Source organism: Erythrolamprus reginae, chromosome 2 (assembly GCF_031021105.1).
Source record: "Erythrolamprus reginae isolate rEryReg1 chromosome 2, rEryReg1.hap1, whole genome shotgun sequence".
Lineage (NCBI taxonomy): Eukaryota > Metazoa > Chordata > Lepidosauria > Squamata > Dipsadidae > Erythrolamprus > Erythrolamprus reginae.
In genome coordinates this window covers 272,768,030-272,787,112 of record NC_091951.1, presented here as the reverse complement: position 1 = coordinate 272,787,112, position 19,083 = coordinate 272,768,030, and the positions used below count along the sequence as shown (strand labels likewise).

The window sequence follows — 19,083 nt, the reverse complement described above, 5'->3', positions numbered from 1 at the left end:
ACTGTCAATCCAGCTGGTGCATAGCTGCCACTTGCTCAGAATTCATCTTATGAGCTTCTCTGCTTGTTTTCATCTTCACCTTTAAACAGAAACTTCAACTTTATGCTCAGGAGTGTCTGTCGGGAGGATTTGGAAAATAAAGTGGTGGCCACAACCCTGCAACTGAAGCCCCTCTCCCCCTTTTAATATGTGTTGTGCCACGCATAAAAAGGGGCAGAGCTTTTGTTGATATTTTTGTCCCTTGCTGACACCTCTGTTTAGGTGTGTTAACTCTGCTAAAATTAAAAATTAAAGTTGCCCTTTTGGGTGAATTGAATTCTTGGTAACTTCGTCGTTTAATTTTCTGGCACGCAATGAATGTAGTTTTAACAGAATAGAATGTATTTGTGTCCCTGGTACTCTCTGAGCTTAGTTGATTCTTTGCAGACATTTGTTGGATAATGAAATGTCTGCAGAGCAAACAACCAAGAATTCCACAGAATGTGGTTTTCCAGAAAGTGTTTTCAATTTCAATTTATTTTCCTTAAACAAATATTTGCTGTGTCCTGGTCTTTCACAAATCCCATTTTACCTGGATCTTACAGGCATGCAACTATTATAACTGATATGCAGTGATGGGCTCCTACGAGTATGGTCAGGTATGCAGAACCGGTAGAAAAAATTTAAATCCCCCCCCCCCTTTTGGGGCTGTGGGTATGTTTTTTCTATTGCAGTAAATGAGGTTGAATGTGTATAATTTTAGAAGAGCTATGTGTGGGTATACATACACATAGTTTATGTAGTAGATAATGCATATTTATGTGCGCCTGTGTAAAATATGTATGTATACATATGGCATATATACATAGGATTAAATAGTATATAATAATATATGTTCAGTAATAGTAAATATCTTCTATCTCTTTGAGGGAAGGAGAGACCAGGCACCGTAACCCAAACCCTTGACATGAGTGATGTCAAGTTGGCCACCTTTAAGCCAGTCACATGACCTTTAAGCCACCCCGGTCACGTGATCATCAAAGTCACTCCCACCTGGTCACATGGTTAGCAAGCCACACCCACAAAATAAGCCACATCCACAGTGTGATAGTAAAAACATTTTGCAGCCCTTCACTGCTGCTATGTTATTTTCAAATTTTATTCTTGGTAACCCTGTCTGTACAGAAGATACCTGCTCTTCATATTTCTTTATAATTCATAATTCTTCATCATTGTAAAGCAGTAATAGGGTGACTTAAGAAATTGTAGTAAATGAGCTGGGGTGGCGCAGCAGGTAGAGTGCTGTACTGCAGGCCACTGAAGCTGACTGTAGATCTGAAGGTCAGCGGTTCAAATCTCATCACTGGCTCAAGGTTGACTCAGCCTTCCATCCTTCCGAGGTGGGTAAAATGAGGACCTGGATTGTGGGGGCAATAGCCTGGCTCTGTTAAAAAGTGCTATTGCTAACATGTTGTAAGCTGCCCTGAGTCTAAGGAGAAGGGCGGCATAATAAATAAATAAATGAATGAATGAATGAATGAATGAAAAAAGAAGTATTATTTGGCCTATTATGTTCTTCATTATGGCACCAAGACTACTAAGTAGAGCAAGACACTTTATTTACAGAAGGATTAAATTCAACTTGAGTCTGTCTATGAAATGACAAGAAAATATATATATATTTTTTTCAGAATTACAGAATTAAGCATAGTACTTGAATTCATCCTATCGTTACAAAGAGTTGAGTTTGGGGGTAACAGTTGTTGGGCAGAAAGCATCATATTTTAATTCCACTGTAGACTGCTCTTCAATTATACTGTCAGAGCTGTATAATAAACACAGTGTGATACCACTGTGTTTGCAAATATAAAGATCAGAAGCAATTATTGCTATGGAAACAGGAACAAACAACATTTAAAAATAGTTTGTTCTACGCATTTTCATCATCATCATTTTAACTAAAACTGCACAAAATATTTTTAGTGTAACACTGCTTATCATAAGCCTTATTTATGTACACTATGTGTGATGCTATAATCCTTTGGCATAAGCTTAATTACAACTGAAGAATTTGCTTTGTCAAACTTCAGTGATGTATTGCCTTGGTAACTTATAAAATGATAATCAGAAGATACCAAGTGTTCTTTCCTATATTAGCCCCTATAGGGAGATATGAACAAGCAGCAGTAATCTGAACTAAAGATGGGATTAGGAGTTGCCATATATTGGATACATTACGGAGGTGACCTGGAACTAAAGCAGTTCTAGGTCACCTGAGTAATATAGAAAGTTTTCTTTCACTTTTCTCTAATTGAATATTCATATAAATTTTTACTTCAAGCATTAAAGATTTGTTTTCCGACTTGATTATCTTTAGTAAAAATAAACTTAAAATTACTGCAGCTATTCTGAACACAGCCACATGTTCCCTTAGCTCTACCTTGAAGACATGTTGTTAAATGTCCTTTAAAGGCATGGCATCCAGACATTTTAACCACAGCCCATAACTGAGATTGAACTTATTGGTAGTTTTGCAGCTGTTGCTTTCCATCTTCTTCCAACACAAGGCTTACAACATGCATAAATTGTAGTGCTTTAAGAACGACCACAGAAATGAAACTCTTGGCCACTGGAATCTGCCCAGGTCCTATTTTCCATTTTTGGATACATAGAAGCAGTACTTTTAGGAACAATTGATGATTGGGGGTGGGGGGAATCCTGTACTTTAAAAAGTCGTCTAATTTTACCTATCTGGTCAAGATTTGCAATATTTATTTATTGATTTGATTTGATTTGATTTGATTTGTATGCCGCCCCTCTCCGGAGACTCGGAGCGGCTAACAACAACAAAAAAGCAGTGTACAATAGTAGTCTGATGTTAGAAATAATTAAAAGCCTATTAATATAAAAAAAACATACATACATATATACATACATACCATGCATAGAATTGTAAAGGCCTAGGGGGAAAGAGGATCTCAATTCCCCCATGCCTGACGGCAAAGGTGGGTTTTAAGTAGCTTACGAAAGGCAAGGAGGGTGGGGGCAATTCTAATCTCTGGGGGGAGTTGGTTCCAGAGGGCCGGGGCCGCCACAGAGAAGGCTCTTCCCCTGGGTCCCGCCAAGCAACGTTGTTTAGTTGACGGGACCCAGAGAAGATCCACTCTGTGGGACCTAACTGGTCGCTGGGATTCGTGCAGCAGAAGGCGGTCCCTGAGATAATATACTGATGTAGTAATTTTAGACAGTGTGAGATAAAGTAGCACTGACCTTTTATTAGAGAAGTATGTTGGCTATATTTTTTGTTTTGTAAAAAATATTTCATGGAATCCAATACCATCACAATGATTTATTTAAGGAGGCTAGAACAATGAAGTGTTTCATTAATAGACTTTGGGTCAACATCAAAAGGAATCACGGTACAATACTTACTTGAGAGTCTTTCTAATATAATCTTTGCTTAAACTTTTACTCCTGAGTCAGCTTAAACTTTTACTCCTGATTAATAATTAGGTACTTTTAGGCACTACATTCCAAGACTTCCTTTTGAAAATAATTTATGCAATTACATAATGCTAAAAATAAATCTGTTTATATCCTTGTACAGAAAATAGGAAAGAATTACTGCTCTGAGATGTATGCTGAGCAGTCTCACAACTTCTCCTTGGTACCAGTTACAGAGAAGAGTGAAATTGTTTGTGCAGTATTTTTAAAATCAAGTGGCAGACAAAAATAATATAGTTCTGATTTAAGATTCCATTGTACAAGATTTCTTTCCCTGGTCTTTTAACTAAATATTATGTAAGCTCAGTGCTGTTGAAAAGAATAATTCTACTGACAGGCATTAATATATGTGAATATCCTTTAATTTGTAGAATCATTGCTTAGTTCCTTCTTCCAGATATCTTGGTATAGGATTAGTTACAGGAAATACTTTCTGCTTTAGATCTGAATTAGCATAAACTCCACTTTCATCTTGCCATGTGTTGATCCCATGTCTTCTGTAATCCACTGTGTCAGTAAACTGGGAATTACATTTTCTATGTACTACAGAGTACCCGCTCAAATCAGGCGTAATCTAAAGGGGAGGCAATTCATGTACATTATTACTCAAAAGAAGGTTTTAAGCAGCAAACATTAACATTGGCTCCATTATATGCCAAAAATAAATGTAATCAATTGAAACATTTCTCTTCCAATAACATTCTGATTATTCACATTTCTCAAATTAAGAAATATGCATGGAAAAAGCTACCGTATGTGAGTGGCAACATTTTAAAACAGATGTTCCAAAACAGCAAATCTGTATTCATCTCTAATGCATATGATTTTCAATGTCGAATAGAATAGAATGGAATGGAATTTTATTGCCCAAGAATGATTGGAAACTCAAGGAATTTGTATTGAAACTGATTGTAATATTACATAATACCATCCTGTTTCCAAAACCAGCAAAATCTTTGCTACCTATGAAGAATGCAGTGTTCTCTCAATCATGGTTTGTATCTGCATATAGTTCTTGAGTTGTGACCACTATAGAGACCCAGAAAATGAAAATCGTTCAAAGAGCTTAGGAATTAATGGGTCATTTTTCTTTTGATACAAAGGACTTGGTTTAATAAGAACACAGAAGTGAAGTTAATGGCTGGGAGGCAATATAGAATTATATCCAGGAGCCATTAAGTTCAAGGAAGCCAGGTGATCTAATCCTTAGGCAATTTGGAAGGAAATAGATAAGGGTTATCCAACCTTGGCAACTGGAAGACTTGTGGACTTCAACTCCCAGAATTCCCCAGCCAACTTTGCTGGGAATTCCGGAAGTTGAAGGTCCACAGATCTTCAAATTAACAAGGTCAGACAGTCCTGGGGTAAATTAAAATGAAAAATGTGGAGTAAGGAATAAGGATGTGTGGGAACAGAAACTGTGAAATTATGAATTAGATATGGTTGGAAATGGAAAGAGGCAGTAGACTACTAACAGAACTTCAGGAAAGCAAAATATGAGAAATACTTTCTATAAACTAATTTAAAAGAAATACACTGACAGCTGATGGAAGCTAATATTCCTGTTTTTAATATGAACAAAATTATTCAGGAGTGACCATGTGAGAGAGAAAGAGAGTTATTCCATCAGAATAATTAAGATGTATATTTTTTTCTTTTGGGGGCTACCATGGTTACAAAAAGCATGATCACAATCTAATTTTGTTATTCCTAATTTATTTTTTTAAAGGAATCCAAAGTGAATCATTTGTTGGCCTTCTGCAATTTGAAAGGTTTTTTGTTTTTGGTTTTTAAAGGAAATCACAGATATACACAGACAGAGAAACATAACAATGTTCTCCTGATTTTTTCAATTGTATGAGTGTTATTATATAATTGACTTTTCTTCAGAATCATAAAAGTAGAGACTAATAAAGAATGCAATGCAATTTTGTAATCCAAATAAGAAACACTGTCACAGATTTTATTTTGAGATATACCAGAGATATGGAAATACAGTGTTCCCTCGATTTTCGCGGGTTCGAACTTCGTGAAACATCTATACCACGGTTTTTCAAAAATATTAATTAAAAAATACTTCGCGGTTTCCCCCCCTAAACCACGGTTTTTCCCACCCGATGACATCATATGTCATTACCAAACTTTCGTCTGCCTTTAAAAAACATTTTTAAAAATAAACTTTAATAAATAAACATGGTGAGTAATAATCTAAATGGTTGCTAAGGGAATGGGAAATTGTAATTTAGGTGTTTAAAGTGTTAAGGGAAGGCTTGGGATACTGTTCATAGCCAAAAATAGTGTATTTACTTCCGCATCTCTACTTCGCGGAAATTCGACTTTCGCGAAAATCGAGGGAACACTGTAATGCAACCTTTTACAAATGGCACTAGAAAACAATGGAAATCAAAGATTGTTAACAGAAAAGCGTATCCTTCCTTCATTTATTTCTATGTTAATGTTTTGCATTCCCATTTTCATCTTCTATCTTATCTTCTGCCTAAGGTTTGTCAAACAGGCCAAATATGTCATACACAGATTATACCCACCACGGCTCCGCAAAAGCAAAAAAGTCACAACAAGTCATGATCTGGCCCATGACACAATTGAGTTTGACACCTGTGTTCTACCTTATCCATCATTTGTAGTCATGCGTAGCTTATCGATGATTTCTAGTACAGCCCAGAGTTATTTGTCCTATACCAGAGGTCGGCATCCTGCAGCTTCGGGGCCATATGCGGCTCTTTGGGCCCCCTGCTGTGGCTCCCTATCCATCACTGGCTGGCCTCACCCTCCCTGAGAAGGTCAGGGTGACGGCATGAATGGAGATGCAGCTGGGGCTGATTGTCTAGCACTGGTTGAGGAACATAGCCACCTCTGGTTGAGGCTTCTCTTTGGGAGACCCTCCTTCCCCTCTCGCAATTCCATGGCTGGGTGTGGCAAGGTCAGGAGTGTGCGCATGCATGGGGACACCCTCAAGCGAGCACCAGCAAAGGTCCAGCCGGAGGGCGGGCAGCTGCTTGCTTAAGGAGGGTCTTTGGATGCAGCTTGTATTATTATTATTATTATTATTATTATTATTATTATTATTATTATTATTATTTTGTATTATTTATTAGATTTGTATGCCGCCCCTCTCTGAAGACTCGGGGCGGCTCACAACAACAGAGACAATCCAAATCCAAAATTAAAACAATTTGAAACCCATTAATATAAAAACAGTCACACATCTCATACAAACCATACATAAAGCGGAAACGGCCCAGGGGAATCAATTCCCCCATGCCTGATGACAGAGGTGAGTTTTTAAGGAGTTTGCAAAAGGCAAGGAGGGTGGGGGCAGTCCTAATCTCCTGGGGGGAGTTCATTCCAGAGGGTTGGGGTCTCCACAGAGAAGGCTCTTCCCCTGGGTCCCGCCAGACAACATTGTTTTGTTGATGGGACCCGGAGAAGGCCAACTCTGTGGGACCTAACTAGTCGCTGGGACTCGTGCGACAGAAGGCGGTCCCAGAGATATTCTGGTCCGATGCCATGAAGGGCTTCTCTCCTGACTTAAGCATCTGGCCATTGCCTTGCCATTTCTGCCCCACCCAGCTCTTCAGCTGAATAGGCTGGGCATAAGCTGTAGCCTGAAGTGGGTTGATGGATACTAGGAGAATTTGGATTACTCCAGATTCCAGTTCCTCAGATTCAGTCAGAGGTGGGTCCCTCCTAGTTCGGAACAGTTCGCCTGAACTGGTAGCAACCAGCTTGTGACATCACAACAATGTCACAGAACTGGTTCGGTCAATGCCGGTCCGTGGATGCCGCCATATATATTTTTTAAAAAAAATATTTCAATTTTTATTTCATTTTTCTTCTCAGCATGTGCAGAAGCTGAGTTTCCGGCACTATGAATGCGGCCGCAATCTTGTTTTGGGGGTTTCCCCCCTTGGATTTTTTGGCACTGCGCATGTATGCTCGCACAAAGCACATGCGTGCCCACGAGGCGCACACACATAGCGCAGGAAGTAGCAAAATGGCAGTGAGGTAAGTTAGAACCCTGGATTCAGTTCCTGAAGTGGTATTGACCATAAACGCTGGTCCCCTTTGAGATTTCAAGGGCTGGGCTGGTGGTGTTGCTTCTGGTCCTCTTTATTTATTTATTTATTGGATTTATATGCCACCCCTTTCCGAGGACTCGGGGCAGCTTACAATATATTGTAATCCTGTTGTGTCATTTCCCATATTTTAGGGCACTCTGTAAGATCACATTTATTTTTATTTATTAAATTTGTATGCCGCCCCTCTCCGTAGACTCGGGGCGGCTCACAACAATAGTGGCAAAACAATGTAATACAAATCTAATAATTTAAACTAAAAACCCATAATTTAAAAACATGCACACAACACACCATACATAAACAATATAGGCCTGGGGATGTTATTTCAGTTTCACATCTTTAAGTTAAGCCAACTCCAATGCTGTACTAGTACTAATGTACTAATTTTGGACATTTCTTAACTGTTTTCAAAATAAAATCTGTTAAATTATAGAGCTCCAACTGAAATCTTACAGTCAATTATCATAATATTCACCCAGCAGTATCTGCTTATTAAAATCCTGTTTTGCATTAACAGTTCAATATCCTTTATTTCCCCCATATTCTTTCTATTCCCATATACTTACATATGGTATATAGTCATATGGTGGAATATAGTCTAATCGGTATGTTGTATCCATAAACCTGTAAAACATAAACCATGTAATAAGATTAGCTCCACATTATTATTTTTAACTATATTTACAAGCTCATTAAATATAATTGAAAATGTAGGTAATATTTTTCTTAGAAACCAAAATCGAAACAATTTTTCGCAAGTGTTTTCAAAGCAATTAAAATATCCTCTAGCCACTATTATATTTCTCTTATAACTTATTTCTGCAGATGTCAGTTTTTTGTTTTCGTTTTTGCAGAAAACATGCTATAAGATCTGAACATATGAAACAAACATTTTCAAACATCTATTTGATTAATTAATGTCTCACACAATGACAAACTGGTGTATTCTTAGATGGTTGAAAATGTTTCTGAAGAGGAGAATTACATATATATGAGACGTCTCACTGTTTACATTGAGTTAAATATTTCTATATCTTCAGCCTCAAAAGTTCTCACTGTTTTACAAGCAAACAGACTAAATGCTCTACTGTCCCAGCAATCAGACAAGGTTTTGTTCTGTCCCAGCGACGAGCCCTCCAAGAAATAGGTCCACACACATAGATTTGACAAGGTTTATGCATGTAATCCTAATAGTTTAGTAGGCAGAGTGTTTAAAATACATCAACAAAGCAAGAAATAAGTCCATTTGTTCTCAGCTGTTCATTACAGTATCAAGCAGTAAATCACACTCCCCAAATACTTCTCTGTGATCAGCCACCTCTCATTAACATGACTCACTCTGAGTTGGCAGGAAAACTGGAGACAAAGATTCCACTTTCTAACTTTGTAATTCAACATAAAGGGTCCAAGAGCCAGATCCAAGCATCCATCTTGTACATTCAAAAATTGATATCCGCACGGGCTCGTCACAAGGTTCACCCTTAAATAGCCAAAAGGCGTGGCTAAGCGTTCTAGAGATCTATTCACGCAGAGACCTCCTCTTGCTCAGCCACTCATGCCTTCTGAGACACTTCTACATATTCTAGCATAAAGAAGAGGCGCTCCCTCTTCTCCTGGGCCACTCATGTACACCCAGAGTTGGACTGCTAAGGTGAGTTGGTGACATGTGCTCGCCCCCGTGGCTCTGGGTGCTAGCGAAGTCCAGCGCAATTACGTATCCGTGTGCAATTTTGCTAACTGCCCAGGTGCAGTAACGTAATTGCCCTGGACTCCGCTAGCACTCAGAGCCATGGGGCGAGCACATGTCACCGTCCTACCTTAGCAGCCCACCTCTGTGTACACCTCTGGAGGTGCAACAGGCCCTGGTTGGCTTTCAGCCTCTGACCCCCACATCCTCTCTGACCTCCTCGCTATTAGATTCGGGTGCCAAGCACACTGGGGCTAGGACCGCCTTCTTCTGCACGAATCCCAGTGACCAGTTAGGTCCCACAGAGTGGGTCTTCTCCAGGTCCCGTCAACCAAACAATGTCGCTTGGTGGGACCCAGAGGAAGAGCCTTCTCTGTGGCGGCCCCGACCCTATGGAACCAACTCCCCCCAGAGATTAGAATTGCCCCCACCCTCCTTGCCTTTCGTAAGCTGCTTAAAACCCACCTCTGCCGCCAGGCATGGGGGAACTAAGATACACTTTCCCCCTAGGCCTTTACAATTTTATGCATGGTATGTTTGTATGTATGACTGGTTTTTATATAATGGGTTTTTAACTGTTTTTTAGTATTGGATTTTGTTGTACTTTTTTTACTGCTGTTGTTAGCCGCCCCGAGTCTGCGGAGAGGGGCGGCATACAAATCCAATTAAAATAATAATAATAATAATAATAATAATAATAATAATAATAATACCAACCCACACCCATCTCTTGATCCTCAGAATATGTGATCATCTGTGCAGGATGCAGACAGGCCACAGCAAGTTTAAAATTATCTCTTCGAATTTTTAGGACAACTAGCACAGTTCAAGGATGAAGTTGGATTTGAGATATGTTTAATGTTTTCATAACTCTGAGTATTAAAGGGATCTGTGGCAGACAAATTTCCATCTCGCCTCCCTTTACTCATTTCTTTCACAGACACTCAGAAGAAGAAAGCACGACCCCTCACATTTTAGAGTTTATCATAGTTAAGGCCCTATGATAAAACCTTTTGTGGTTTTGCAAGGCACCATGTCCATACATAAAAAACAAAACATACCCTGCCTTATCATCTTGCAATAAAGATCATTTTGTACCACCTTTTCTTTGAAAAATGACCTCAGTTAAGTTTCTGTTCCAAACGTGTGACTAAGTTTTGGAACAATTTCCAAGATACAATCAAGACAGATGATCCATCTCTTGTAAGCAAAATAAAATCTGTTTTTTAGGAGCTGGATTTAGCTTCCTCTTCCTTTTCTTTCCCTGATCTGTTTATCATTCTCCTTAGAGCAAACATAATATATCTTATTTCTGTGGAAAGAAAACTAGTCAACAATCAGTTCAATTTACCAGCATTACTCACTTCCTGCACAGAATAATGTCTGTGATGTTGATAATGCTGGGGATGCATTATGTGCTCCAGCAGCCCACCCTCCCAATGGCTTATGAAATCTAGTTATCAGAGTTCCTCCCACCCCTACCCCTAGTGCTAGGAAATCTGGAGAAAAAATCCAGAAAATTACTAGAGTGCAATCAAGATTGCTGCCATCTGGTGGTTACCTAGATTTATGCACCAGATTTCTAGTAGCTCTACTTTTGGAGACAATGTACTCTGAACATTGCTGAAAGTTAGGCTGACCAACTTCAAGCATCTTTAGAAGTTGACTTTTCTGTTTCAGCCTGACTAGGTAACAGCAGGACAGAAGTGCAATCCAATTAGTTTCCTTATAAGCAGTGACCTTTAACACCATAAGACTTGATATATTTCTGTAGCATCTTTGTGGATTACTGTAGTACCAATGTTCTTATTTTCAAAATTGATTTTTAAAATGGAAAAATACTTGATTCCTTGGAATTGTTTCAAGGGTTCTTATTCTGCCTCTTTAGTTGCCCATATTGTATAATTTATTTATTTATTTATTTTGTCCAATACACAATGAGGGTTTTAGTGGGTATATATCTATATACACATAGTAAAATACATGATGAAGGTTATAGAGGAGATACTCATAGTAAAAGATATCTAAGGAATAATAGAAAAGAAGGTACAGTATAGTAATAGAACATATCAATGAAAGAATAGAAGAGATATAGGAATAGAAGAAAGGTATAGGAGATATAGGAGAGCAATAGGACAGGGGACGGAAGGCACTCTAGTGCACTTGTACTCGCCCCTTACTGACCTCTTAGGAATCTGGATAGGTCAACCGTAGATAATCTAAGGGTAAAGTGTGCAGCATATGATCTTGTGGGCAATACTTAGATCTTGTTTAAGGCGTCTTAGTTCTAAACTTTCTAGGCCCAGGATAATCAGTAAATTAATCATTGTGCTATTGGTAATCTATAGCTTTCAATACTTTCATTCGTTCGGGAAAAAACAATTTTTTCCCAAACGCCATAACACTGCTAAACAAACAATCCCCTCGTCACAGTCAAACTATTCACTAAGGCTGCAACTTATTATTCCTATCACCTGTCTCTTCCCACTTATGACTGTATGACTATACAGTGGTATCCTTACTTAAGAACGCCTCTACTTAAGAACTTTTCTAGATAAGAACCGGGTGTTCAATATTTTTTGCCTCTTCTTAAGAACCATTTTCTACTTAACAACCCAAGCCCGGAAAAATTTCCCAGGACATTTGAGAGCGGCATGAAGGCCCGACCAGTTTCCTGCCAGTCCCCCTTTAATCCTGGCCATCTTGGGCTTTTCTGAGCTGCCAGAGGAGCCTTTCGGTGATGCTTAAGGAGGCTTTGGCAGTCCAGAGCGAACAAAGCATTTTCCTTTCTCTGGGCGCTTGGAGAGGGAATAAATCTCTGCCAGCGCCCAGAGAAAAGAAATGCTCCCTTCGCTCTAGGCACCTGAAGAGTCACCACAGTGAAGAAAAGGCACTGGCTACAAAACGAGGGAGAGGAGAGGGGAGCCTTTCAGCATGGGAAGGAAGAGGCAGTAGGTAGCAGCAGCCAGTGTATGGGAGGCAGCCTCGCACCAGATGTATTGGAGGCATGTGCTCCTCCGCGCCAGCTCAGAGTCCCTCTTTTTTTTAAAGCCTTAAAGTTATGGATGTTTTTGATTCCCCTCACTTCACCTTCTTCCTTCAGCAGTGACTCTCCTCCTCCTCCTCTTCTTCCTCCTCCTCCTCCCACCCAAATTCCGAGCTTTTATTTATTTCCTAATGGTCTTGCACACATTATTTGCTTTTACATTGATTCCTATGGGAAAAATTGCTTTTTCTTAAGAAAGTTTCTATTTAAGAACCCGGTCACGGAAGGAATTAAGTTCTTAAGTAGAGGTACCACTGTAACTTGTTCCTTGTATCCTTACAATTTATATTAATATTGATTGTTTCCCGATCGCTTATTTGTACCCTGTGACAGTCATTAAGTGTTATATGTTACGATTCTTGACAAATATATCTTTTTTTTTTACACTGCGAGCATATGCACCAAAGACAAATTCCTTGTGTGTTCAATCACACTTGGCCAATTAAAAATTCTACTTCTACTACTACTTATGTTGAAACAATATGCAAGCAAAAAATAATAATCCTAGATAATTAAAATTGTTACATGTTTCTGTTTTTACCTAATTTAGAAACAAGTGTAGGAAGGACAAAACCACTCCATGTCATCTTGATTCTCCTTCCTTCCTTCCTTCCTTCCTTCCTTCCTTCCTTCCTTCCTTCCTACCTTCCTACCTTCCTACCTTCCTTCCTTCCCAATGTACTCTGACAATAGAAACGAAAGCTTAAACCTTTTGACACCTAGGCTGAAAGCAAAGCATGTCTCAACATAGATGAAATTGGCGAATGTCACCGGCTTCACTACATAAGAAAATCTACTCAAGATATTATTAGTTGTTCATTTCAAAAATACATTTCCTTACGCAAACTCTTCACCTCAAAATCACCCCCTCTTGACTCACCAAAGATAAAAGATTGCAAAAATCCTCAGAGAGTTAAACTGAATTTCCTCACTATCAGACCAGGGGTGCTTTCCAGTAATCCCTAGAAGGCACATACTGTCTAAGAACAATAGAAGGACTTACTTACTTACTCTAAAGCTATGATTCATGGCCACCTGTGATTGCTATGACTGTGTGTCATGCTCTCAAATTTCACTTCTGCTTCTAACAACCGTCCTATATTCTTTGCAACAGCAGCTCTAAAAAGGATCATGAATTTCTTCTAACACAGGGAAAAAGTGGTTACTTGACCAAATCAAGCAAAACCTTGAGTATGCAGACAAAAGTGCCTTTGGCATTACCACAACCACACCAGCTACAAACTAGAGACTGCTCTTGTTTAAAAAACCAAACATCCTACTAGTGGTTTTTGCTTAGTGGAGTAGTGGCAAGTAAGCAGCCCAGGAGATGAAAACTTCCCCAGAGAGCTGTGGGAAAAATCAAAGGACGTGGTCTTTACTTCTGATCTGTCTTTCCATTCCTTCTTCCCATCTTTCTCCAAAGCGGTGAATGTGTTTGCAAGTAAGTTCAGCCACAGGCACAGGAAACTTGAGTTTACAGCCTGATGGTTATGCATTACAAATCCAACAGGTTGTTATGGGCAACCCCCCACCCACCCACTAGAGAATCGAATCTCCCAAAGGCTTAAGGAAAGTTTAGGATATTGTATTAAATTATAAGTAGCAAGACAAAGAAGTCAACCAGAAATTATAAGAAACCAGTTTCATTAATTTGAATGGAAATAAACCGATAAATTATAAGTTCTCTAGTACAAAAGAAAAACATTGAAATACAGTGGTACCTCTACCTACAAACGCCTCTACTTACGAACCTTTCTAGATAAGAACCGGGTGTTCAATATTTTTTTGCCTCTTCTCAAAAACCATTTTCCACTACTAACAAACCCGAGCCTCTGAAACTGTAACCAGAAAAAGCAGGGAGAAGCCTCCATAGGGCCTCTCTAGGAATCTCCTGGGAGGAAACAGGGCTTCCACCCTCCATGTGGTTTCCCCAGTCGCACACATTATTTGCTTTTACATTGCTTCCTATGGGAAAAAGTGCTTCTTCTTACAAACTTTTCTGCTTAAGAACCTGGTCACGGAACAAATTAAGTTTGTAAGTAGAGGTACCACTGTACATGAAACTGAAGTTTAAGTATTCTGGTAATGCCAAGAATAAAATTATCAGACACTTTTAAGTACCAAGGTAATATTATGAGGTACAAATATAGAAACTTTTATCATATTACAGATCACAATAAGCATCAACACGAAGCACAACGAAATCTGGACTTCATAGTAAAACTCAAATAGGTAGCATATATGGATATACAAACATTTTAAACTTATTTGGTGGGTGGCGTGGTAATACAGCACAAAAACCTGTTTCAGGTCGGCCTGTGTCCCTAAGAGGAAAAAAAGAGAGAAACAGCTTTCAGATTAAAAGGAAACTTAAAGGAAAATGCAAGCTTTATTTTAGATCCAATTGGCAATGCTGAATGGACAGTTGGGCGGGCAGTCTTAAGTCAAAATTAATTCAATAGGCTTTAACAAAGGAAAAAGTGTAGGGCAGTGCAACCTTAGAAAAAACTAATATATCATACATACATACAGTACATACATACATGTGTTTTTTGTTTCTTTACTGTACTTTGCATTGTTGCACTGCCCTCTAGTGGATGAATTATAAACTCTTTAATATTAAAAAGAATCATTATTACATTAACTTCGTAGTTTTCAGGATATCAGTTACTGTTTTCTCCTTTTATTTAATGCTTTGTGAATGTTAATAAACTGTAAAATCTATCAGAGAATAGATGTAATAATAAAGGATTAATTGCTCCCAAAGTTTTAAAAAACAAATACTGTATAAGGTAGAAAGAAATAGGACAAAAAAGATGATAATGATATACAGTATTTTATATGATAGTATTATTTAAATTATTATAGATGCGAAAATATCAGAAATGCCTGTCAACAACAATTGTGTGAAAGCCATCTTCATCCAGCAAAGGTTTAAAAATCTCTAGTTCTTTATATTCTTTTTTGCTTTGTGGAGATGACAGATAATCTTGATAGGTTGTTGTCCATTTCTAAAAGTTAAATGTTAGAACAAGGAATCATTACATAATTCCAATGCAGTACAATTTTTTTTAAAGTGCTCTAATAACCAACATTTAATGTCTGTTGAAATCCTGGAGATATAACTTCACTCTTATAATTTATACATTTCCACCCCAATCAATATGTTTTAAACCAATTGGTTCATATGATGAATATATATATGTCCTATTCTTATTGTTATAATGTCAACATTTGGGTAGTGAATTAATTAAGGATGAGTTGGTCATTTTCTATTCATAAATAAAGCAGAGTTCTCTTTCATGGCTGGAAATAAACATTGCAACTAAATGATAGTAAAACATCTACAAAATTGCACAATCCAGGTTTTGGGGAGGGGGTATTCTAGAAATCATTGGTGTTGGTTGAAGTTAATGTAAATGGTTTTAATATCCATTTTCAGCCCTCTAAAATTTTTACATAATATTTATTAACTTAATAACAATATACAGTACAGCTGTATCCCATAAATGGCTATGCTGTGTGGTAATATATTGATGATAAATAAATATGAATGGGATACATCAACATAATCAAACAAACATGCTATCAACAATAAGCTATCTTACTTGATCCATGTTTCCAAATCTCCAGTAAGTAGACTGGCATAAGTTTTTAGAACCCATAGGAACTTCATGTATATCATAATCCTTAGGTTCAGCCTCTCTATTCTGGAACCTTTATAAGAAATAATAAAATAGTAATACTAAAACATGTTTTAAAAGTTGCCAATATCTACATTACTACTGGCATAATATTACAAGTCAGCCCCAAATATATGTATATGCAGAGCTGATTACACTTTTATTTTAATCAAGTCCCATATAAGAGCACTTCTTGGAAAATCTTAGAAGTCTCTAAATAAATCTGAAATCATACCAAAATAAACCACAACATTTGAAAAAGAAAGCCAACTTCAAATATTACTAACTCAATGGCTAAGCTTCTTCATATTGAGAACAGGCAGAATGAATGACACCTTGTGGCTTAGTCAGATCAGGTGAGGTTCTTTCTTGTTTAAGAAAGAGTGATCTTAAACCACATCAGACCATTGAACACTATTTTTTTCTTACCAGCCAGAGACAAGAGTGGGTCTCCCATAATATGCTGAATTGGAGCGCAAGGTCAGCGCTCCTTTGCGCTCCATCACATCTGGTGGCCCCAATTCCATCTTCAAATGATTTTGGATTTTCACCACTTCCACAGGACCACTGTATCTGAAATTAATTCAGTATTATTCCTCCTACCATACAGCAGTTCACAGCAGAATATTCACATTCGTTTGGGATGAGGGTATTATAACTAAGAAGTTAATCTTGAGACCACTCTCTCTGTATTATTTCTCAAAGTTCCAAGCTTTCACTGGCTTATTTTCTCAAGCCAATAAATGAAATGAACGGTAAAGAAGGAAGGAATCTGTCGCAGCCTTCATTCTTTGCTGGACACATTAGTCTCCATGGTGACCACTGATGCTATAGAGGAAAATAACAAACCTCAAAAGCATTCCGCCAAGAGGCTGGAACTACTTTTCCGTCTGTTCATTGTAAGTCAAGGGGAAAGCTACAAATAATTCTTACAAGGTAATACTATGGAAATATTCAAAATGTGAGATATCATGCCAAGCTTGCCATCAATATATATATTCCAAGACTACTCCAACCTTTTCTTCTGTAAATAATCAAAGTGTGCATTTTGCAACACTTAAAAAAAAACGAGACAGTAATCCAGGACTTTTCTATCTAAAAGCCCCACCTTATGTCCCCATTTTGGGTTTTTTATAATAAAAAAGCTGATAAAGTATTGGGTGAAAAATTAGTAAGTGAAATAATTATAGAAAAAGATCTATTTCAGAAAGGCAATTCGAAAATCCACTTTAAAATATGCAGTTGAAGAAAATAAGAAAGAATACCGATATAATAATGACACTTACTTTGCTCAATCATACAAGGTGCTAAGTGAAGACAGTATAATTTCAGTATATTTCAGTATGTTCAGTACAATATAAAGACAGAGGTTCGCACTGCCCCCACCCTCCTCGCCTTCCGTAAAAGTTTAAAGGCCTATCTGTGCCGCCAGACTTGGGGCCATTAGACCCTATCCCCCTGGCCAACAAGTGTAATATGTCTTGCTGTGTGAATGGGAATGGTTTTAAATGTTTATTAGAGTTTTTAAAGTTTTTAGCTATATTAATTGGATTTTTTAGATATGTACCGTATATTGTTTATTGTTTTGATATGTTGTGAGTCGCCCTGAGTCCTCAGAGAGGGGCGTCATGCAAATCCAATAAATAAATAAATAAATAAATAAATTCAAAATATAATAATCATATCATATTAAATTGAATGCAAAAATCTCTATATTAGTGTAACAATTTTATTATGGTAACTCAAGAGTTATAAATCCAGTGACTTGGTTCGCATAATGTGCTAAGACAGCATGTTTAATAAAACCCTTAATAGCAGAATTCAAATTTAATACTAAGTCAAAATGAGGAATACAGGAAAACATAGTTGTTTGATTTTTTTTGACTTTGTGTGATGATATAAGTATGATGAGTAAACTCTTAAGCAAAGCAAAAAGAGAGAAGAGGACTCCTTAGAGGAGGAGAAAAAAAACGATGCTCAGATTGTGAGAATGAAAATGGGAGTCAGTAGAAACATTTCATTAAGTTTTATCAGCTGCTGTGATAGTTTCAGATTAGACCAAGGCTTTCCCAGGGCTATAAGAATGAGAAATAAAGTTGACTGGTTTTAATCTTCTTCCCCTTCCCCAATTGTTAAATTATAAAATTCAGCTGTTAACTTAGAATAGAATTCTTTATTGGCCAAGTATGATCAGACACACCAGAAATTTATCTTTGATGAATATGCTCTCAGTGTACATAAAGAAAAATAAAATACAATCATCAAGAATCATAAGATACAACACTTAGTGATAGTTGTAGATTACTAATAAGCAATCAAATCACAATAGGAAATAAATAGATAAAAGCAACACAGAGGTGGTAAGAGATAGGTAATAGGAAGGATGAGAAAAACAATATTAATGCAATCTTAGTAAATAGTTTGGCGTGGTGGGTTGCTACCTGTTTGCCCTGCTTTGTACAAAGTGGGGGTGGGGACGGAAGGCTCCGCCCACCCACCTGGACATTATCACAGATGATCTGCGCATGCGCAGAAGCTTCCGCACATGTACAGAAGTGGTGAGCGCATGCACATCTCGGAACCAGCAGCAAAGTTAAGTGAAACCCATTATTGTGTAACAGTGTTGTGATAATTAGTTGTTTAGCAGAATGATGGCATTTGGGGGGGAAAACTGTCCTTGCATATAGTTGTTCTGGTGTGCAGTGCCCTCTAGCATCATTTTGAGGGTAGAAGTTCAAACAATTTATGTCCAGGATTTAAGGGGGTCTGTAGATATTTTCACTGCCCTCTTTTTGATTCGTGCAGTATACAGGTCCTCAATGGAAGGCAGGTTGGCAGCAATTGTTTTTTCTGCAATTCCAATTATCTGTCCAAGTTTGTGTTTGTCTTGTTTAGTTGCAGAGCCAAACCAGGCAGTTATAGAGGTGCAGATGACAGACTCAATAATTCCTCTGTAGAACTGAATCAGCAACTTTTTGGGCAGTTTGACCCTTTTAGGTCTTGAGATATGATAGAGCCTAGAAAGTTGAAGATCTCTACTGTTGATATTGTGTATTGTCCTGTTGTGAGCCGCTCCGAGTCCTT

The 19,083-nt window shown here is 37.9% G+C and overlaps 1 protein-coding gene across 1 annotated transcript; it reads right to left on the bottom strand.

Annotated features, from left to right (window-relative positions):
* Positions 1–3,313: 3,313 nt before the first annotated feature.
* Positions 3,314–16,796, bottom strand: CFAP95 (cilia and flagella associated protein 95). The gene is made up of 6 exons (XM_070742644.1): positions 16,429–16,796; positions 15,925–16,033; positions 15,206–15,327; positions 14,572–14,640; positions 8,150–8,207; positions 3,314–4,057 (listed from the first exon to the last, which is right to left on the bottom strand). The coding sequence occupies exons 1-6, from the start codon at positions 16,524–16,526 to the stop codon at positions 3,857–3,859; spliced, it is 657 nt and encodes a 218-aa protein (XP_070598745.1). The 5' UTR covers positions 16,527–16,796; the 3' UTR covers positions 3,314–3,856.
* Between the last annotated feature and the right edge of the window lie 2,287 nt (positions 16,797–19,083).